Source organism: Vespa velutina, chromosome 5 (assembly GCF_912470025.1).
Source record: "Vespa velutina chromosome 5, iVesVel2.1, whole genome shotgun sequence".
Taxonomy (NCBI): Eukaryota; Metazoa; Arthropoda; class Insecta; order Hymenoptera; family Vespidae; genus Vespa; species Vespa velutina.
This window is the reverse complement of record NC_062192.1, coordinates 4,693,029-4,712,691: the sequence shown is the minus strand read 5'-3', so window position 1 is coordinate 4,712,691 and position 19,663 is coordinate 4,693,029. Positions and strand designations below refer to the sequence as shown.

General features: G+C 30.0%; 1 protein-coding gene across 3 annotated transcripts; it reads left to right on the top strand.

The window, feature by feature from the left end:
- Positions 1–2,803: 2,803 nt before the first annotated feature.
- Positions 2,804–17,688, top strand: LOC124949075 (rho GTPase-activating protein 190). Of its 3 annotated transcripts, none has more exons than XM_047493618.1 (24): positions 2,804–3,108; positions 4,065–4,786; positions 4,850–5,760; positions 5,851–6,060; positions 6,275–6,286; positions 6,441–6,627; positions 6,707–6,822; positions 6,920–7,072; positions 7,148–7,386; positions 7,460–7,661; positions 7,752–7,922; positions 8,027–8,278; positions 8,358–8,536; positions 8,621–8,804; positions 8,899–9,086; positions 9,176–9,589; positions 9,689–9,928; positions 10,008–10,205; positions 10,297–10,349; positions 10,431–10,812; positions 10,894–11,025; positions 11,144–11,194; positions 11,708–11,804; positions 11,897–17,688. In XM_047493618.1, exons 2-24 carry the CDS (start codon positions 4,616–4,618, stop codon positions 12,093–12,095), a joined length of 4,941 nt encoding a protein of 1,646 aa, XP_047349574.1. In that variant the 5' UTR covers positions 2,804–3,108; positions 4,065–4,615; the 3' UTR covers positions 12,096–17,688. The 3 variants fall into 3 exon arrangements, with proteins under 3 accessions (XP_047349574.1, XP_047349572.1, XP_047349573.1); XM_047493616.1 differs by having other exon boundaries at positions 8,881–9,086; XM_047493617.1 differs by lacking the exon at positions 6,275–6,286 and having other exon boundaries at positions 8,881–9,086.
- The last annotated feature ends 1,975 nt before the right edge of the window (positions 17,689–19,663 follow it).

Here is a 19,663-nt window from a genome sequence, read left to right as displayed (position 1 = left end):
ATTATAAGGTATTCATATCAATAATATTGAGCTAAAATATGACGTATATCTATAATAATGATTTTATTAAAAGATCATTTATTTTAATTAAACCTGATAATCATGATTAGTAAAATCATACGAATTTATCGTTCAATCGAATTGTAAAGAATCTTTAATTAAATGTCAATAAAATATTGATATAGTATAAAAAGTATTCTAATTCTGCTATGTGAAACTTTTTCATATGTGATCGTATTAAAAATTATACGAGATTAATGATCGAGAAGTAAAAAATATTATAACACTAATTTATCAAATTTGAATACAATGGATTTAAGGTTCTTTACCACCTATCGCTCGTAACGATATAATATGCGACTTCAGCGACAAGTATGGGCAAAATATGAACTACAAGTGCAATAGGGAAATACTATTTCCCATATAATACGCCTATTATATCGTTGTATAAGCTTGTATGTCATAAATCTTTCACACATAACCTAACGATTGAGTGAGTGTGTAACAGAAATTTTTGTATGTAGTAAATAGTAAAAAGTAGTAGTACATATGAAAAAAGCAAGAGAAGATCATATGTCAGATTATATTTTTCTAAAGATAGATTAATCGAAAAATGTTTGTTAATTATATAAATTTTATACTTTTTATTTCTAGTTAAACTTATACAAATAAGTATTTAAACAGCTATTACCTCGATAATACTTACGATAAAATATATAACGTATGAAAGATAACATATATATATATATATAAAATAATAGCAGTAAGTAAATATATAATAATTTTTCAGAGCGTATCTCTGAATTGAAATTATTTTATATTTAACATATGTTACGAGCTATGTAATGTTTAAGCGAATGTATTATTGCTTAAATATTGGTTTATTGTACTTCGTATACATTATGCATTATAAATTAATAATTATAAAATTAACAAAAGTATTGTCTAATCTTAGACGCTTAGAATGAGAGAGAGAGAGAGAGCTTCGATGTTTCCTCGTCAGAATACGAAAGAAGAATGGATCGATAAAGGTCAAAGTCAGCTAAATGTTAGTTTGTTTTTGTTGATATTAAATGTAGTCTACAACCCGGAGATCAAAATTTAATTCTATAGAAATATTAAATTGAAATTATTTTATATTTAACATATGTTACGAACTGTGTAATATTTAAACGAGTGTACATTATTATTTAAATATTAATTTATTGTACTCTGTGTAGGTTATACATCGTTTAAATAATTATAATTTTGAAATAATTTTATATGCTATTCCATGATTTTATATATTGTTAAAATGAACGACTGAATAGTTTTTATCATAGAATCATCAGGCAATAACTCATTAAAATGCCTGAATATGTATTGTGAGCATGGCGAAACGCGTTTCTTTGTATTTGGAATGAATCAGAAAATTTGAAGCTGATAAGAAAGCAATTGTCCACTTTACAGAAACAAACTACATATCATTCTAGCGTTTATATAAAAATCAGTGTGCGGATAAGAGTTTCTTCTCTTTTGCCGCAAAATTCAAAAAGCGCCACTATACGAGATTTATTTTATGAAAAATGTCGAGAACAGCGAGTACAGGTGTAATTTCTAAATGATTTTAATGAACAAGATCTCATTTTAAAGATGAAGGTTTAAGTGAGGATATGGCTTTCTCGAATTTTTTAAAAAGTTTTATTTTTATGGATTAACTATTGTAGGAAAAATATTATTTTTGATACGATTTTTTTCAAGGAAACTAAAACTTTTCCAAAAGTTCTGAAAAGTTGTGTTCTTTCTGAAATCTTTACTTTTAAAATGAGACCTTGTTCATTAAAATCATTTAAGAATTACGCTTGTACTCATTGTTCGCGTAAAATGTTATAAAACAAGATGTGATGAATAACCTTAATACCGCGCAAGTGAAAGTGTTAATATAGAAACTATAATGCGATTGGATATCTAATTACCCGCGATGATCACGTGATTTTAAATGTATTTGTTGTATATATTGTGTATCGTGAATATATTTCGTCATTACAAGAATACAATTTTGAACATATTATATCGACTTCATCGTTTTTTCTCACAAAATGAAGAATCTATTTCACGTTCGTCAAAAATATATTTTTTATATAAAAATTGTTTTCACATCTAAATTATTAAATGCATTAATATTGTTAGTACATTATTATCGGCATTTTTTGAATTATTAGAGGGCGATACTATCGTTTGATAGTCAGGACCGTCGCTGCTTTAATATGATACAATGTATTTCAATGTATTGCTTTACTTTTGAATTTACGATTTATTGAATCTTGTCATTAATTTAATAAAAGGTACATATGTATATATATACACATTAAAAAATTGTTTTTGAAAAATAAGAATAATAACGTAACGAAGGTGGATGAAAGTTAACTTTACCGGATCTCAATTGGATGATACTTATATGTTACATTAGAATCCCATAAAATGCTCCAATCAGAATCCCATAAAATCCTATTTGACAATTATTTATATTTCAGCATCAATTTTTCAAGATATAAGTATGTTCATCTTGTGCCATATTTATTCAAACTTTTTTCATTGAAATATTGTAATATATTTTTAATTTTTATTTGCTACGCAATATATCGATAAAATTTTCTTATTAATACGTAATAATACTTTATTTAAAAAGATAATAATTAAAATATTTTTTACTATATTTATGCGATTTTTTAATTGTTTTCTCATATAGAACAATCAGTAGTCAAAATAATTTTATGTTGATACGATCCTGTCCAGGATAGCATATTATACTATCGTTATTAAAAACATCAGTCGCAGTGTGCCCACCCACCAAGATGGCTCCTTTACGGGGCAATACTCGAAGTTTGACGTGAAGTTATTTACACGCCTGGAATTTAACACTGTCCAGAAAAGTGTTAGATATTTTTTGGTGCGGTGTGTATGCAGGAAAAGAAGTCAAGATATTAAATGAACGGTAAAAAGCGGTGAAGGTTCTGTCGAATTTTAGAAAAGTTTCAACGAGACGGCCGGTCGGCTCGTGAGATCGCTCAACGAAGGAATATATGTATCTGTATGACTTTCATGCGAGTATAGCACATCAATTTTAAGGTACTCGCGAAAGAAGCATTTTCGTATTAAAAAAAAAAAAAAAAAAAAAAAAAAAAAAAAAAAAAAAAAAAAAAAAGAAAAGATAAAAATAATCTTCTTCCGTTCAATGACTTGTACACGACGATCTTAAGAGTTTAAAGTTGATTTTGTCAAACTTATGTGTAACTTAGCATATTAAAAACGTATGTACGCGCAATCGTCACTATCAAAATTCAGCGCGGATGTGTACATTGCATATTGATCTATTCATAGCTGTCAATCATATTTCGAACAAATCGCGCGTGTTAATTCTTTTTTTTTTTTTTTTGTTTCGATGTAACAATTCAATGATCGCACGTAATAAGCTTGACGAATGGCGAGGACCGTTCACGATCTAGACACGCAGCAACGTATAACGATTTATTTTTCTATTGTTGCAGTTATGTTTTTTGATATTAAAAATTCTATTTCTTTTTTGTATGTGTAATTTTTAAAAGACACATTATGAAACATATTAGAATTTTTCTTTTTTTGAAATTATCTTAATGGCAAAAAATTGACTATTTTACATTGTAACGTGATAGACATAATGTTTTATTGAATGCTAATGCAATCATCATTTTATTTTTAGTTGAAAAGAAAACAATTGCTTTCAATTACATTTACGTGTAGGTGTTTAAATGATATTCAATTTGCTAACGATTATTTGTGTGTTTGTAAAAATAATAAACTGTTAAAGAGTTGATTCATGTGCGCTTGGGCTTTATAATAAATTTTTATAGAAGAAATGCAATATTAAGAATGATAAAATAATTGGTCTGAAACACTACTACAGTTTGATCTTTGTTTTTAGATTTATATATTTCATATATAAATTATATTTTACTTTTTTGTGAAATTTTTTTCTTCTTGTCTACTTTGTTATCTTGGTTAATCATTGCAAGATATATCCATTCTTTTCTTTTTGTAACTTTCAGATATATGTCATCAATCCTATTACATACCATACTTTTTAAAAGATAATCTTCCTTGAAATTGTACTGAAGTTGGAATATATTGTATTTCATACATATAACTTTTGAAGTCTTGAGATATGTACATTATCAAGAAATGATTATATGGCATTATCACTGGCAAATTTGGAATAAGGACACTGTGTTGATAAAGCATAAATGAAATTTTGGCAAATGTTAGTTAAACATACATGCTTATGCAAATTTTTGGATACTACATCTGAAATTGCATTATTGTGATGACATATAAGTTCCAAGTGCGAAAAAACAAATTAAAGTAATAGAATTAATGAAAATGTTACCTAAGGGAAGTTCTTCTGATTTTCATGCATGTTTGTAGATCTAATATTATGATCAAAAATATGCGAACAAATTCCTAATAAATATAAGCAATTATAATACCATTTACTTTTAAACATATATAAATATGTCTTGAATAACATTACTTGAGAAAAACAAATTTATTTTCAAATTTAAAAATTGCACAAGTGTTATAACTGTACATTATTCCAAAAATGGCAAGGAAAAGCGATAATGTCAAGGCTATAAATATTGCGGTTGTTGGACTTTCTGGTACTGAGAAAGATAAAGGACAAGTTGGAGTTGGCAAGTCATGCTTATGTAATCGTTTTATGCGTTCTCTCAGCGATGATTATAATGTGGACCATATTTCAGTATTATCACAGGTATTGTAATATTTTGAATTATAATTTTAAATAAGTTCATTGATTATATTATGTGTTTTGCAGTCGGATTTTAGTGGCAGAGTCGTGAATAATGATCACTTTTTGTATTGGGGCGAAGTAACAAAGACTGCTGAAGATGGTGCAGAATATCAATTTCAAGTGATAGAGCATACAGAGTTTATAGATGATGCATCCTTTCAACCTTTTAAGGGTGGTAAGATGGAACCTTACGCAAAGAGATGTGCAGCAACTAAAATTACTAGTGCTGAAAAACTTATGTACATCTGCAAAAATCAATTGGGTATTGAAAAAGAATATGAACAAAAAGTTTTACCAGATGGTAAACTAAATATTGATGGTTTCTTGTGTGTATTCGATGTAAGTGTTGTGCCTAACAGATTAATCGAAAAACAAGTTGAAATAGTAGCTAACATACTAAATAATTTAATGAAAACAAAAAAGCCTATAGTTCTGATCACAACTAAAAATGATGATGCAAATGAACAATATGTCAAAGAAGCAGAAAAGTTAGTGATGCGCAAAGAATATAAGGGATCTATACTAATAGTGGAAACTTCTGCGCATGAAAATATTAATATTGACCTGGCCTTTATGATCGTAGCACAGTTAATTGATAAAACTAAAACGCGCAGTAAAGTAATTCCTTACGCGGAGGCAGCTAGGGCTAGAAAAGAGTTATTAGATACATCCACTGAATCTTTGCAAAGATTAATTCGCATACATGTTACTGATTTTCGTGCACTATGGTCACAAGCATCTAAAAAACTTGCACAACATAAAGAATTCTCAACTTTCATAGAATTATTTGGAGTTGATGCAACACAAAGATTATTTAGAAGACATATTAAAAAACTAAAAGATGAGCAGGTAGCAAAAAAAATACAAGGATACTTGGATGTGTTACCAGATGTTCTTCATGAGATATGTCCTGATATATCAAATTTAATGAATGAGTAAGATTTTATTTTTATTTTATGTGCAATTTTGTTTTTAAGTGAAGTTAAAAAAACGAATAAAATTTTATTGTTAATTTTGTTCATTAGGGAATGGTCTGCAGTACAACAGTGTATAAAAGAACATCCTGACTTTCATCAATATTTTTATGAGTGTCCCGAGGATATACCTTGGATTGATTATGATTTTGGAGAAAATAATAGCTCTAAAATTCCTTATGACGTTTTAGAAACATCAGAGGCTGAAACTGTTTTTAAAAATCATGTAAATGCTTTACAACAAGAACAACGTCGATTAGAGTAAGTATTGTAATATAGTGGAATAATGCTTTGATATAAAAATATTGAGCCAAATTTTAAGCTAATATATTTATTCTTAATCTTCGTGTCATTGCTTAATTTTGTATATGCTTCTGTTGTTGTGATTATACAATCATTTAGAATTCTAGACAATAATATTCATCCATAATATATTAATGCTTTGCTTTATTCTGGGTGGTGTTTCTTTGTGCAGACTTCCAAAAAGGTAATCTATGCTTTTATTTACTGCTTTTTTATGTATTGTATAATTATAAGCAGGTCTTAATTAGCATAATGATGATAGAAATTTTGCTATCTTCAATTTCAATTTAATTACTCTTAATTCAATTGGATCTTATAATGTATAATTATTTTATTAGATGGAAGAAACAGTTTAAGCAGTTATTAGAAGAAACTGGTTATGTTACACCTGGAAAACAATTATCTGAGGTTAGAGTACTATTTATGGGTAGAGAATGTTTTGAAGCTCTTTCTCATCATGATTGTCAGGAAATATATGACCAACATCAAAAAGAAATAATTGAAAAAGCAAAACATAATTTTCAAGTATGTATTGATATTGGTATTGATCATAAATATTAAAATCTCTTAACTATAAATATTTGCATTTCTTTGTTTTTTGCAGGAGTTATTGTTAGAACATGCTGATTTATTTTATCACTTCAAAAGCATAGCTCCTTCTGGAACCATTACACAGGATGATATAAAAGAAATTACGGACGCTTTACTAGATGATTTTAGGTTAATAATCAATTGAAATATATCTTTTAAGATTCCTATTGAAGAATTTATGGTTGAGAACATTCATTATCGTTATGACATGAACATTATTGTGCAGGTACAAAGCTTTAGACAGATTGGATCAAGATAGAAAGTTGATGTTGTTCCAACACTTAGGATTCGTTCACTGTCCTATAAGAGAACATTGTCCAGCATACCCAAATTGCATGGATGCTCTTATAGAAAGGATACTTGGTACAAAAGCCCACAGGTAAAGTGATTCTATCACATAATAATTTTTTCTATAAATTAAAGTTTATTTTAAAATATTGTTATATTATTGTAGACCTTCATCTTGGAATCATAGTAGTCAGTGGCAATTAACATCAGATAACAATCAACTGAATCTAGTTATACTTGGATGTAACGGTCTTGGTGAGGAATTCGCTCGGGAAATAAGAGCGCAAACAGATGATGATGAAGTAGAAATTGATTGCCAATTATACACTTTAGGATATAGGATTATTGATGGTGATGTAGGATTACCACACAATTCTTTTACCACCTCAGATTTCATGCCACATGGTATATAATAAAAAATCTTATAATATTTAATCAATAATATTTAAAATATTTTCTTGATGTTTTATCATTGCAGGATCATTTTGTATATATTCAAATGAGGATTCGTTCGAATACATTCGTTCGTCATTAGAGAAAACATTACTTTCAAATTTAGAACAAGAAGATAGGTTACCGTTTCAAGGATTACCTATTGTTATTATGTTTTTACCAGAATCAAGTATTGATGATATGGAAGCAATACGACTCAGGGAAGAAGGACAAAATCTTGCTGATAGGTATATGTGCTTAGAAAAGTTTTTTTTCTAATTTCATTGAAAAATTAGATTGTTTATCCTTATTTTTGATATTTATTATTTATGATATAGTTTGCAGTGTCCTTTTATTGATGTTTGCATAGATGATTTAGAACAAGATAAAAGATTCCCAACGCCTTTGGTGAAAGATGCTCTACAGCAACTTATACAATCTATAAATCATCGAGCTGGATTTTTGAATATTTACCAAAGTGTTATAGAGTGTTTAGAACCAGACATTAGGTAATTTATTAAATAATATAATTTAAATATACAGCTTTATAAGTTAGAAATTCTATGTGTATATAAGGAAAGTGGAATAACTACAAGTAAATTATTTATTACAGAATAATAATGTGTATGTTCTGTGGAGATCCTTATTCAGTGGAAAATGTTCTTGGACCTTTACTCAGTCATCAGTGTTGTTTTCTCAGTGGAGATAGATCTATCGTATTGGAAACATTTTTGGGGGAATCCAAACGCAGAGTTGAAGTTATTATTTCGAGTTTTCACGGAGCAAATGCATTTAGAGACGAACTTGTACATGGTTTCATATTGGTTTATTCAACAAAGAGAAAAGCATCTCTTGCAACTCTTAAGTATGTATTATATTATTGATTTAATATTTTCCACTTTTTATTATACAGTTGTTATTATATCTATTGATATTGCTTTCAGTGCATTTTCTATGAACATACCCAATTTACCAATACAAATTATGGCTGTGACTGATACTGGAGGTGCCAATGCTTTCTTCAGTAATGATTTGAGTCATTTGCTTATCACAGAAGGAAATGCAACCGCAGATAGATTACAAGCACATTTTATGACATCTGCATCAAGTTGTCAACAGAAAAGTATAATTTTCTTTAGATAATAAATTTATTATTAGCGCTATATACTTTCGATAAAATGTAAATTTATTGGTTTTATGATTGCAGCTGCTTTTTATACGCCCTTTTTTAAAGAGGTGTGGGAGAAAAAACCAGAAATTGAACAAGCATTCAATATGGAGGAACCTGGTAATTTAAATGATAGTGGCGAGGGTACATTAGAATACTCTGCTCTACATCCAATGCCACCACCACGACATGAAAGCTATCATCTTCAAACGCCAGATGATGGGTAAGTAATCTCAAACCTTTTAAAGTATTGTATAAATGATACTTTTTCTATAATTCACAAATCTAATGTGAAGCAGTATGTCTGTAACTTTCAGAAGTGGCTCAGAGTCATATGAACAATTAACGCCGGATGGTGATCTTGGAGATCCGGGATTGACTGAACAATTTGCTGATAACAGAGCTAGTCCAAGTGATGATAGTGATATATATAGTCAAGTTGATTTTTATCAAGAAAGGGAAAGAGAGATGTTAAAATCTGGAGACATTACTAACAAATTATCCGGTTAGTATTATAGAAGTATAATAGTATATCGATAATAGAGCTAATCTTGAATTTCTTGACATTCATATGTACATTATTTATTCATATAGGATGGGTTAAAGAAACATTTATGCATCAAGATGGAGTAACAAATAGCTATCCTCATAGAGCTTTTACAACAGGTAGACGTCATATTTCGCAAGCGAAACCACGGCCGAAAGGAAATAGTCAAACGCTAAAGCAACCTGGAAAAATTAATTTAAAAGATTTTTCCAATGTAACAGACGCTATAGCTAGAATGACAATAGGTGAAAAAGATGAGCATGGTCCTAAAGTAGGTCTGGGCCATGCTCCTCTTGCTACACCTGAATTGGTAGATCTCGGATCGGAATATGCACAGGTGAAAGACCTTGTTCCTAGTTTATATTCTGCTTACGACGGTGACTATATGTATGCGTTAGTGCAAGATTCTGTTGGAAACAACAAATCTAAATTACGACATAGACGTGAAAAAGGACAACCATGTAAGCATTAGTTTAATACATTTAATACATGAATATGACCACGCACTAAATAGCTTTAATATATTTCTTCATGTACTTATGTTTTTTATTTATGTATAGCTTACAGTGATTCTGATTCAGAATGGAGTTCTTTGGAAAGACAAAAAGTAGTGGATACTTTAGGAAAAGTAAATAAGAAACCATTAACGCATAAAAGGATACGTAAGAAACGTATTGCTATACCAGTTGCAACTCCAAAAGTGCCATCATTGGCAAGTATGGGAAGTGGAGATGGTATTGTAGGAATGAATTATAATCTCAAAGATGATAAAAATTGGAGAATCGATCCTGCAGAAAGAGGTACGTTTACTTTTCTACATTATATTATATAAATAATCTATACATTGCAATAATATAATAATTTTATTTTATGGATCAGTATCTAGTGAAACTCCAGATAGTTCTGAATCAAGTGATCCAGAACAAATGTCAAGGGCCAGATCAAAGCAATACAAGCATGCAGCAGCAAGTTTACGCAAAAGATTTGGTAATTCATTACAACAACAGCATTTAGCAGCAACATTGCAACATCCTTTTAATACTAAACATATGGCTCAAGATATGTTTAGTGCTTCTTGTAAGTAATTTTTATGATTCATTCATTTTGTTTATTTTTAAAGAAATTATAAACAAATTTTTAACTTAATAATTTTTATAACGTTACACAGACGATGAATCGAGCCTAGATGTTTCATCTCCGCGTGAAATAAATTCTCCTAGTGTAAGTAAAGAGCAACAATATATATAAACATCTGTTACCTTTAAATATAAAAATATATTTATATGTACTATATTTTTGTAGTTTGGAATACTCAATAAAGGTAAAGAAGGTGACAAATCAACACGGAAAAAAGATAAACAGAAAGCAAAAGAAGACGAAAAATTAGAAAAACGTAGACAGAAAGAAGAGAAACTTAAGAAACACGCAGAGAAAGAAAAAGAAAGGGAAAAGAAAAAGCAGGAGAAAATAAAGCAAACAAAAGGACCTAGTGGAACACCAATTTCAGGTCAAATACAACAACCAGTGATAGAAGACTTTGCACAAAGCGAAACTAATCGGATACCATTGTTTTTGGAGAAATGTGTACGATTCATTGAAGACGAAGGATTAGATTCAGAAGGGATATATAGAGTTCCTGGAAATCGAGCGCACGTTGAACTTCTTTTTCAGAAGTTCGAAGAAGGTACTTATGCAATAGATTTAATAGAAATGTTTTAATTACAAATACGTTTCATCTACAAAATATAATTCTTATTAATTATAGATGGTAATGTGGATATACATTCTTTGGACATTCCTGTAAATGCAGTTGCAACAGCTTTAAAAGATTTCTTTTCTAAGAGGTTACCACCACTCATTGATAAAGAGCGCATGAACGAACTCGAAGATATATCGGGTGAGTAATTAATTGTAGCAATATTATAAAAAACAAAACGATTGGTTGATTCATAAGAAAAATATATTTAAATGTTATTTGATATGAGAATGTAGAGCTATGTGTGTGCTTATATTAGGTGCACGTGGCATCAGTAAACCAATGTCAGCGACTTGCATGAATATGGAAGGTTAGTATCGCCTTTTTTTTGGAATATTAATATACGTGACTGTTATCATAATTATTATGCTTCTCTAAAATACGGTTAATGCAGAACAAATATTGCTTGTTCTTCTTTTCTTTGTCTTAATGTTAATATTATTATTATTATTATTATTATTATTATTATTATTATTATTATCATTATCATTATCATTATTATTATTATTATTATTATTATTATTATTATTATTATTATTATTATTATTTTTATTATTATTTTTATTATTATTATTATTATTATTATTATTATTATTATTATTATTATTATTATTATTATTATTGCTATTATTATTATTATCATTATTATTATTACCCTCATCATCATTATCATTATCACTACTATTACTACTATTACTATTACTATTACTACTAACACTACTATTATCACTATTATTATTACTATTGTTATTGTTATTGTTACGGTTTATTGTTAAATAAAATTTTTAGGAATACTATAATACAAACATATTTATGGTTCCAGATCGTAGTTGCAGACTGCTAGCTTTACGTTTGATGCTTAATAAATTAAATCCAGTAAACTTTGATGTACTGAAATTCATATTTCAACATTTTGTCAAGTAAGATCTTTTTCAAGTTATTTTGTATATTTAACGTATGTCTTTTTTTTTTATGTCTATTTACCTATGATTAATAATTTATGCGATTACAGAGTGGCAGAAAATTGCAAGTTAAATAGTATGGACAGCAAAAATTTGGCCATCTGCTGGTGGCCCACATTATTACCAATAGAATTTAATGATCTTGGCAGATTTGAAGCCATGAGGCCATATTTAGAAGACGTTGTGCAAACAATGATTGATCAATATCCTTTTCTTTTTTGTGGAGAAGAGGCTATCGTAATGGTGTAGTGCAAAATGTTATTGCAGGAATTTTTGGTTGTGTAAACAAAACCGAATCTATTTAAAAAGTAATATTATAGTTCTCCTCAGAACTTGTTGCTTCTAAAAGAGCCTGATGCATGCTAACATGTTATCAGTGACAATTACGCAGAATGATTGGTCTCATTATAGTTTATAATATTTGTTTTGACGTAGTACATACATAATACGATTAATTTAAGTATGCGACATAAAAGACCGAATTTATTTAAATCTTCATTTATATTGTTTAAAACATATGACCGAGCGAAATGATCGAATGATGATCCTAAGACGGCTGTTTATACATCGGTTAATAATGCAAGTAATTATGTCAATCCAAGTGTCATAACAGTATGCATGTATCATGTTGGATGTATCCAAAACGATGTATTTATTACTACGTATTAGATATAAGACTTGATATTTGATAATATCAAATAATTGTAATGTCAAAATTGATGTTGCTTTTTCATGTAGTTTAAGTATCATATTGAATTATTTTACTAATTTCATAGAAAAAAAAAAAAAAAAAAGAAACTGATATTCGTCGAAAGGGAAGTGGGGGACGCGTCTTTATTAAGCAAAGTAATTATATAATCCTTATGCGCATTATTTATTTTGATATGACTTTTTTTGCCAATAATAGTATCAAATGCAACATTTTCATGTAATGTCATTTCGATTGCATTCTAAAAATAATTTTACTTCGCTTTATATAAAATTATTTTTCAAATGGTATTTCCAATCGCATAAATTTTATTTCAAGTAGCGTTCAATAAGCTGTATGGTGATATAATCCATATATCTATTCCGTCTAATTGAAAACGAAATATTACATGAGATTACGGAATTTATAAATAAGCAGTAATAATGTCATACGGAGAGCATTAAATTGTTAACAATATACTTATACGAGGCAGACTTTGAAAATTAAAAAAAAAAAAAAAAAAAAAAAAAAAAAAAAAAAAAAAAAAAAATAAAGCAGATATACAGCGGTGTTCTTCAATAGATTTAAAGTTATCTAGGTAACTATTCGATTTTTTTGAACAGAGGTGTATATAGAAATATACTAATGTAAGATATTAAATTACGAACAACCAAGGCGAACTATAGAAAAATACTTTTAAAAAGGAAGATAGGTCGAATAATAGACTTAATTTTGTTTATTAAGAAATATGTTTTGTGCCAGCGTAGCTAATGAAACGTATCAATCTCTTAAACATGTACTTACGTATTTGACAAAGTGCTGGTCATATTATTAATGGAACACAGAGAGTAATTATTAATTGATCCGCTGATTCTGACAATTTTATGATATTGTTAGAATCATTTTTCTTTTTGTTTTTATGCTTTTTTTTTTGTTGCTACAAATGTGCCATAAATAAATCCGTATGTTAGGATTTTAATAATCATACCTTTTTGGCGAGCCATATTTCGAAGTTGCACGTCGTTTAAGTGTATATGAAAGCGAATGAAAAGAATGAAATACCGTTAAAATTAGGATTTAAGCTCATTGAATGCCAACATTAGCACAATTTTTCTAATTCGAAATATATAAAAAGAATTTGCATAAAAAGCGTCGGAGATGGTTATTGTTAATTTTGAATTCGTAGACGTGAATTTGTAGCACGGCCGCGATATTAAAAGACACGTTAAACCTTTTTTGCAAGACGAAATCGTGAATACGGCCGCTTGCTTCAAATATACGCCTGTCGAACGCATCGTCGCATTTATAAAAGAACATTGTTAATGATAATTCTATAAATGTGTGTGCGTGTATGTCTCGCAAGCACACCTAATAAACAGCGAATCGTACTTACATTCCCATTTAGTAGTAATCAAATTTTATACATTCGTATGTACGTAATTATATAACGTTGTGATAGGAAGCAAGGTGTAGTTGGTACGCACGAGATCAAAAAAGCATGATTAAATATCCATAAATGGTCACTGCATATCGCAAGTAATAAGATAATATTAAAAAGTAATCATTCATCTTAGCGATCATTAATATTTTAAAAAGATTTGGCGAATACTCATTTATACTCATCAAAATCAGTTCTCGGTGCGTGTTCCGCCATCATCTTGTCTTCTGACTGAAGCAAACTCACTTTTTTACGATAATGTCCGTTTAGGATTCTGCTTTAATAAATCTCTTGCAACTGGACGTTCAATCACGACGCGTACAGACTGTGGGATATAAGCGTAGTCCCATTAAAATTAAATGTTAAACTGTCGTTGCCTGTGATAACATGGAAACGAACGAATAGAGATCGTCTTTTTTAATTTATATAGTGGACTGATGATGTGCGAATGTATTATAATTGTACAGTTGCGCCGAACGTCGAAACTTAAATAAAAGAAGCGTTTGCGTCCACTTTTCCTCATGGATTTCGATCTTTCGACGATCTGTTTCTTCTTTTATTTCTTCTTTCTTCTAATCACGAACACAAAATAATAATAATAATAATAATAATAATAATAATAATAATAATAATAATAATAATAATTATTATTATTATTATTATTATATTTCTGTACGAATCGTTTTTTTTTTAGTGCACGCAAAGCGGTTTTCTTACGGTAAGGAGATGCGATTTTTTTTTCATCTCCGATATATCGACGACTGCGCTTTGCGATGCGTATGTCGGCCTAAAGCATATACTTTAATCGCTTTTTGCAAACGATCTGATTTATTATTCAAGTTAGATTGCAATTAGACGTATGGAGTATTTATAATGTGAACGAAACGAGTCTACGATCACAACGAGCATCATGCAAATCGTAGTTGCATTCGATCGCCAATTTAGATATGTCGCACTGTTTCAAGTCTTGAACTTTCGATGAGTATGTTTTTCTTCTTTCCAGAAAATTTGTGTATTTATAAATGTCATCGTTATAATAAATTATAACGATTTTTGTAAATAATCCATATACATATTATATAAATATAATATTATACATAACGTGTAAATGGACGCAACCCTGTCCTCGTTGTATCAATAGCTATATTATTATTGTATATGAACGATGGGAATCTCTGCTGATTAAAAGTTTCCTACACTATATGTTCCGCTTTGTCTATCTGTATGGGATCACTGATACATAGTTTCAGCAATTCTTTGCCAAATAGTTCCATCCAAAATAGAGAAAAAAAAACCGCGGAACGATAATTTACTTAATAAATTATTTTTTCCCATGCAACTCCGTGTTGCGCCGTATCGTCAATTTAATGTTCGTGAGTTCGAACGGGCGTCGAAAGGATGATCATTTTGCATTTTGGGTTTTATTGTCAGGAGATATATATCATGTATAAAAGGAAGACAGAAAAAGAAAAGAAAAAAAGAAAAAGAAAAAAGCGAACACGTAAAGTGAGGCGGAAAACACGTTGTTACAATTCTCGGACTCATTCATGAAGACATCTAATCGAAATCGGTAAGCGATCGCATGTAGATCGTATGTGGTTGATACATAAAAGAATTAAACGTATTATATATAGCATTAGTAGGTATAGGATTTCTAATTTGCGCGAAGTTATGAAATTTTATACTGACGACGCTGCTGAAACTTCGATATGTCTTAAATATAATATTTAACGAATAACTGAGACGCAATCACTTTTTAAAATCGTATTATATAAGTTAACAAGAAACAATACGAACAAAGAATGGAAAACTGTGTGATTAGTGTGCTTGCGAATGAGTTATATGAAGTATAATGTGGATGTAGATGTACGAAAAAAACAAAAAAAAAAAAAAAAAAAACAAAGAAAATGGGTTGCGTGGTCTTGGGTGTTAATTGTCGAGTTTATATTAACGCAAAAAGTTAATATAAATATTTTATCGTACTTTCTTTTATTTCCACTGATTACGAATCTTTATTTTATGAAACGATAAAACGTCGAATTTTTCGAATAACATTTACATAGAGATATTTGTTAAAATTTACACCCCACACCGCTTTACCTCTTGACGAACACATTTATCGATCTTTATGAAACATATAAAAAATATACACCGATGCTGGCAAATATTTCTATACTTTATAATGAAACAACGATCGCAATCGTTTCGCATACAGGCTGCGAAAATATCGATCGAAGGCTCGAAAGAAAAAAATTTTACCAACATGTGGAATGCTATTTCGAGAAGTTATACGTGTATGCATATTTATATACATCCAACATGCTAAATACTATAGACAGTCAACTTTTTTCTTTCCTTTTTATTATTTTCATTTATTTTTTATTTATTTAATTAATGCAACTAATATAATCCAACGATACTGGATCATACATCCTCTAAACGAGAAAAAAGGCGAATTAATTAAAATCTTTATTACGATATAAGGAACGATATTTCTCGATTTTGTGCCACGATGGTATGCGAAGATATACATATATCAAATATAATATAATAGAGGACGCGTTGCAATGAAGATCGATCGACAAAAGATGCAGCGACCGGTTCAGTGAGCAGAAATAAGCAGTCGTATCCGTTTGAATGGTCAATTTGCTCGAAGATGCACAAATTATGAAAAGCTATATAGTCTTGTAAGATGGCGAACGAACGATGTATTTGGATGTGGCATGTAATTTAGTAATCCACGAGTACTCGTAATCGATAATTGTAATGACGCTTTTTAATGTGTATATAATTGTTGCTTACGCTATTAACGGTTGTCATTCATAATCGACGGCTGACACGAATTATTGGCGTTAATGACGCTATTTACGAAATGAAATAGAGAGGGAAGAAAGAAGTCGAGAAAGGAAAGAAAAAGGAAGAAAAGATCTATGAGAAGAGAGTCTGATTAAGAAGAAAGGAGGGGGAGAAAAAATCAGGAAGAAAACAAGTTCTTCGACGCGCTTTGATCTACTGGTCGTTACATATTGACACTTTATGAATGCAAAAAAATTGAGAAGATTGAAAAAAGAGAGTGAGGGCGGGACAGTGCGCTGCCGTTTTCGACGCTCGTACATATAACCGATGTACAAAATAATTACGATATAAAGTGTCGAGCTTTACGATAGATTCGTGATGTTTTCTAGAATAGAATAGGGACGAGGTGTAATATGTATTGTTACATTATTCACGATTGTCGACGGACCATCATTTTCTTTTGATACTACGAATTGTAAGATGATTAATCAAATTTAAGAAGGACGGGAGGAGTTTCGGGGGAAGAGGGTATTTCGTATAGATCATTATTAATAAAGTTTACCGTCCCTTTTTATTTCGATAATCGGCCTACATTTCCTCCGCCGTACTGCCGTCATCACGATATCGTCTTGCTCTTGCTCTTGCTCTCATAGATTGGAATAGGCAAAAACGTTTTGACACAAATTTCAAGTTAAATAATAATCGTGAGAATCTTTCGTAGAGTTCGACGAGTATTTAATATGTATGATCGACGCGTCGTGTCATATCCGTACACGAGGGGAGAATGAAAGAATCGAATGCATTTCGACGTTTGCGAAGATATAAGAAAAAAATGAGAAATAAGCTGAAAATACCACAAAAAGTATCGGTGTCCAAAAAGTATTTAAAAAAATAAAAATCGTCTTTATGTACAATTTGAACAGTAAATCTAGTCATTTCTTTGTCATTATTTTTCGTTGCACAAGGAGTTTACACAACGACTTTAATTCCTAATCCGACTTTTCGTTCACTTTTATTCGCGTGTAATTGAATCCTCATGAAAGATAAAAAGCAGGAAAGTTGAAGTTTACATCGCTGTGACTTTTTTAAGCGGTCTCCATCCGGCCGTTCATATATCTACATACATATAATCCTACTTGTACTAGCGAACAAGATTATACGGAATATGCAAGGACTAGTTAAAGTTTTAATTCGTTTATAAATTATTTCTACTCTTGAAATTTCACTTACAATATCGCACGAAAATTATTTAAAAAATCCAACGCGTTAAAATATCTTACGTATAAATCAAAATCGCACGATAGCTGTCAACGTCGTACCTAGTGGCCAATTAGAACGACCATTATCCATTTACACTTTTTTTTCTAAAAAATATTGGTCGCATAAGAAAATTATTCTCTATTGTCAGTAGGATGTTAATTTTCTTTATTTCTTATAGTCTTACTTTAAATTAATTAAATAAAAATATTTGGCTACAAGTTTTGATTTAGTTGTTGCATCCTCTCAAAGCATTAAAAGCGACTTTGTGGGCGACTGCTATTACCAAATATATATAAGCTTTGGTCTCTCTTCAATTAACGTTGTAGTTACATAAATATCACGAGTTTAAAAATAATTTTTAATGTGGTCCTTAATTATAGGTATATAGAGCATCTTTTTATATGTAACCGCGAATGTTTCTTCGAAAGCAATTTTGGTCCAATGAAAAATTCCTTACGCTTTTGGCGTTATTTACGTCATTTATGTTTACTTCGTGATTTTTTATCTTTGAAGATCGGGGAAAAATTAAGGACAGAAAATTATTCACCGGAATAAGATCAAACCGAAGTACGATGGTCGCGCGAAGGAACTGGTAATTGCACGTTTTAAGCGTAATTAAAAAATCAACTCTTCCGAATTTCTTTACGAAAATTATAATTGTTAATTTGAAAACTTACCCTAACAATCATTATTAACTAATATTAGAGTTTTTCTTACATCTCGCGAAGTCTGTTCTTACAATACATTTACAATATCTTCTCACTTAAATAATCGATTGTACATTAAAACAAGAACGATATTAATACTTTTGTTTCTTTTTTTTTTTTATATATTTATATAATATATATATATATATATATATTTTTTTTTATTTCTACTACCACCAAGAGCCCATAGTCAAATGACGTATATATCTCGCTTAGAAAAATGAAGAAAGACGGATGAAAAAACGGCGGTAGCCTGTAATAATGTGCAACGGTACTTTTGAGGGGACGTTACCGACGTTGTTGCGGAGTGTACACTCACATTTTGAGGTTGCACTCTTTCGCACGTTCATTAGTGGCACAAATTTACCTGGCGGCGAAGCTCAGTGCTCTTCTCGTTGATTTCAGTCATCCAACGTGGATATACCAACGTCACCTCTTTTTTTCGTCTTTCACCACCTGCTTTTCTTAGTGACACCGTTATGAGGAGGGAAAGAAAAAGAAAAAAGAGAGGGGGAGAGAGAGAGGGAGAGAGAGAGAGGGAGAGAGAGAGAGAGAACATTACCAACGGTAGTGTTCTAATGAACGAACTCATGCTGCTTGTAAAATGTAAAAAATGTAAATTCGAGGAATTAGTTTTTAAAGGACTAATTTTAAACTGTACAACGATCTATGTTAATGGATAAGATGTTTGAAGAAAGGGAGGTTTTTAAGTATATCGTTTGACTTAGACGAATGCGCTTAAAAAAATAAAGAAAATTGAAAGATATCACGTTCTACCAAAAAAAGGGACGTAAAAGAGAGAGAGAGAGAGAGAGAGAGAGAGAGAGAGAGAGAGAGAGAGAGAGATTCTCCGTTCTGCGGAAACAGTTAATGGGAAAAATATAAGGAGCGTTACATTATGAAAATTACATTTCAAGTTAACTCATTG

Coding starts and splice junctions, on each gene's coding strand:
- LOC124949075 (XM_047493616.1), top strand. CDS start 4,616: ATGGCAAGGAAAAGCGATAATGTCAAGGCTATAAATATTGCGGTTGTT. Junction 8,537..8,620: donor ATCAAGTTGTCAACAGAAAA/GTATAATTTTCT, acceptor TTATGATTGCAG/CTGCTTTTTATACGCCCTTT. Junction 9,590..9,688: donor ACGTGAAAAAGGACAACCAT/GTAAGCATTAGT, acceptor ATTTATGTATAG/CTTACAGTGATTCTGATTCA.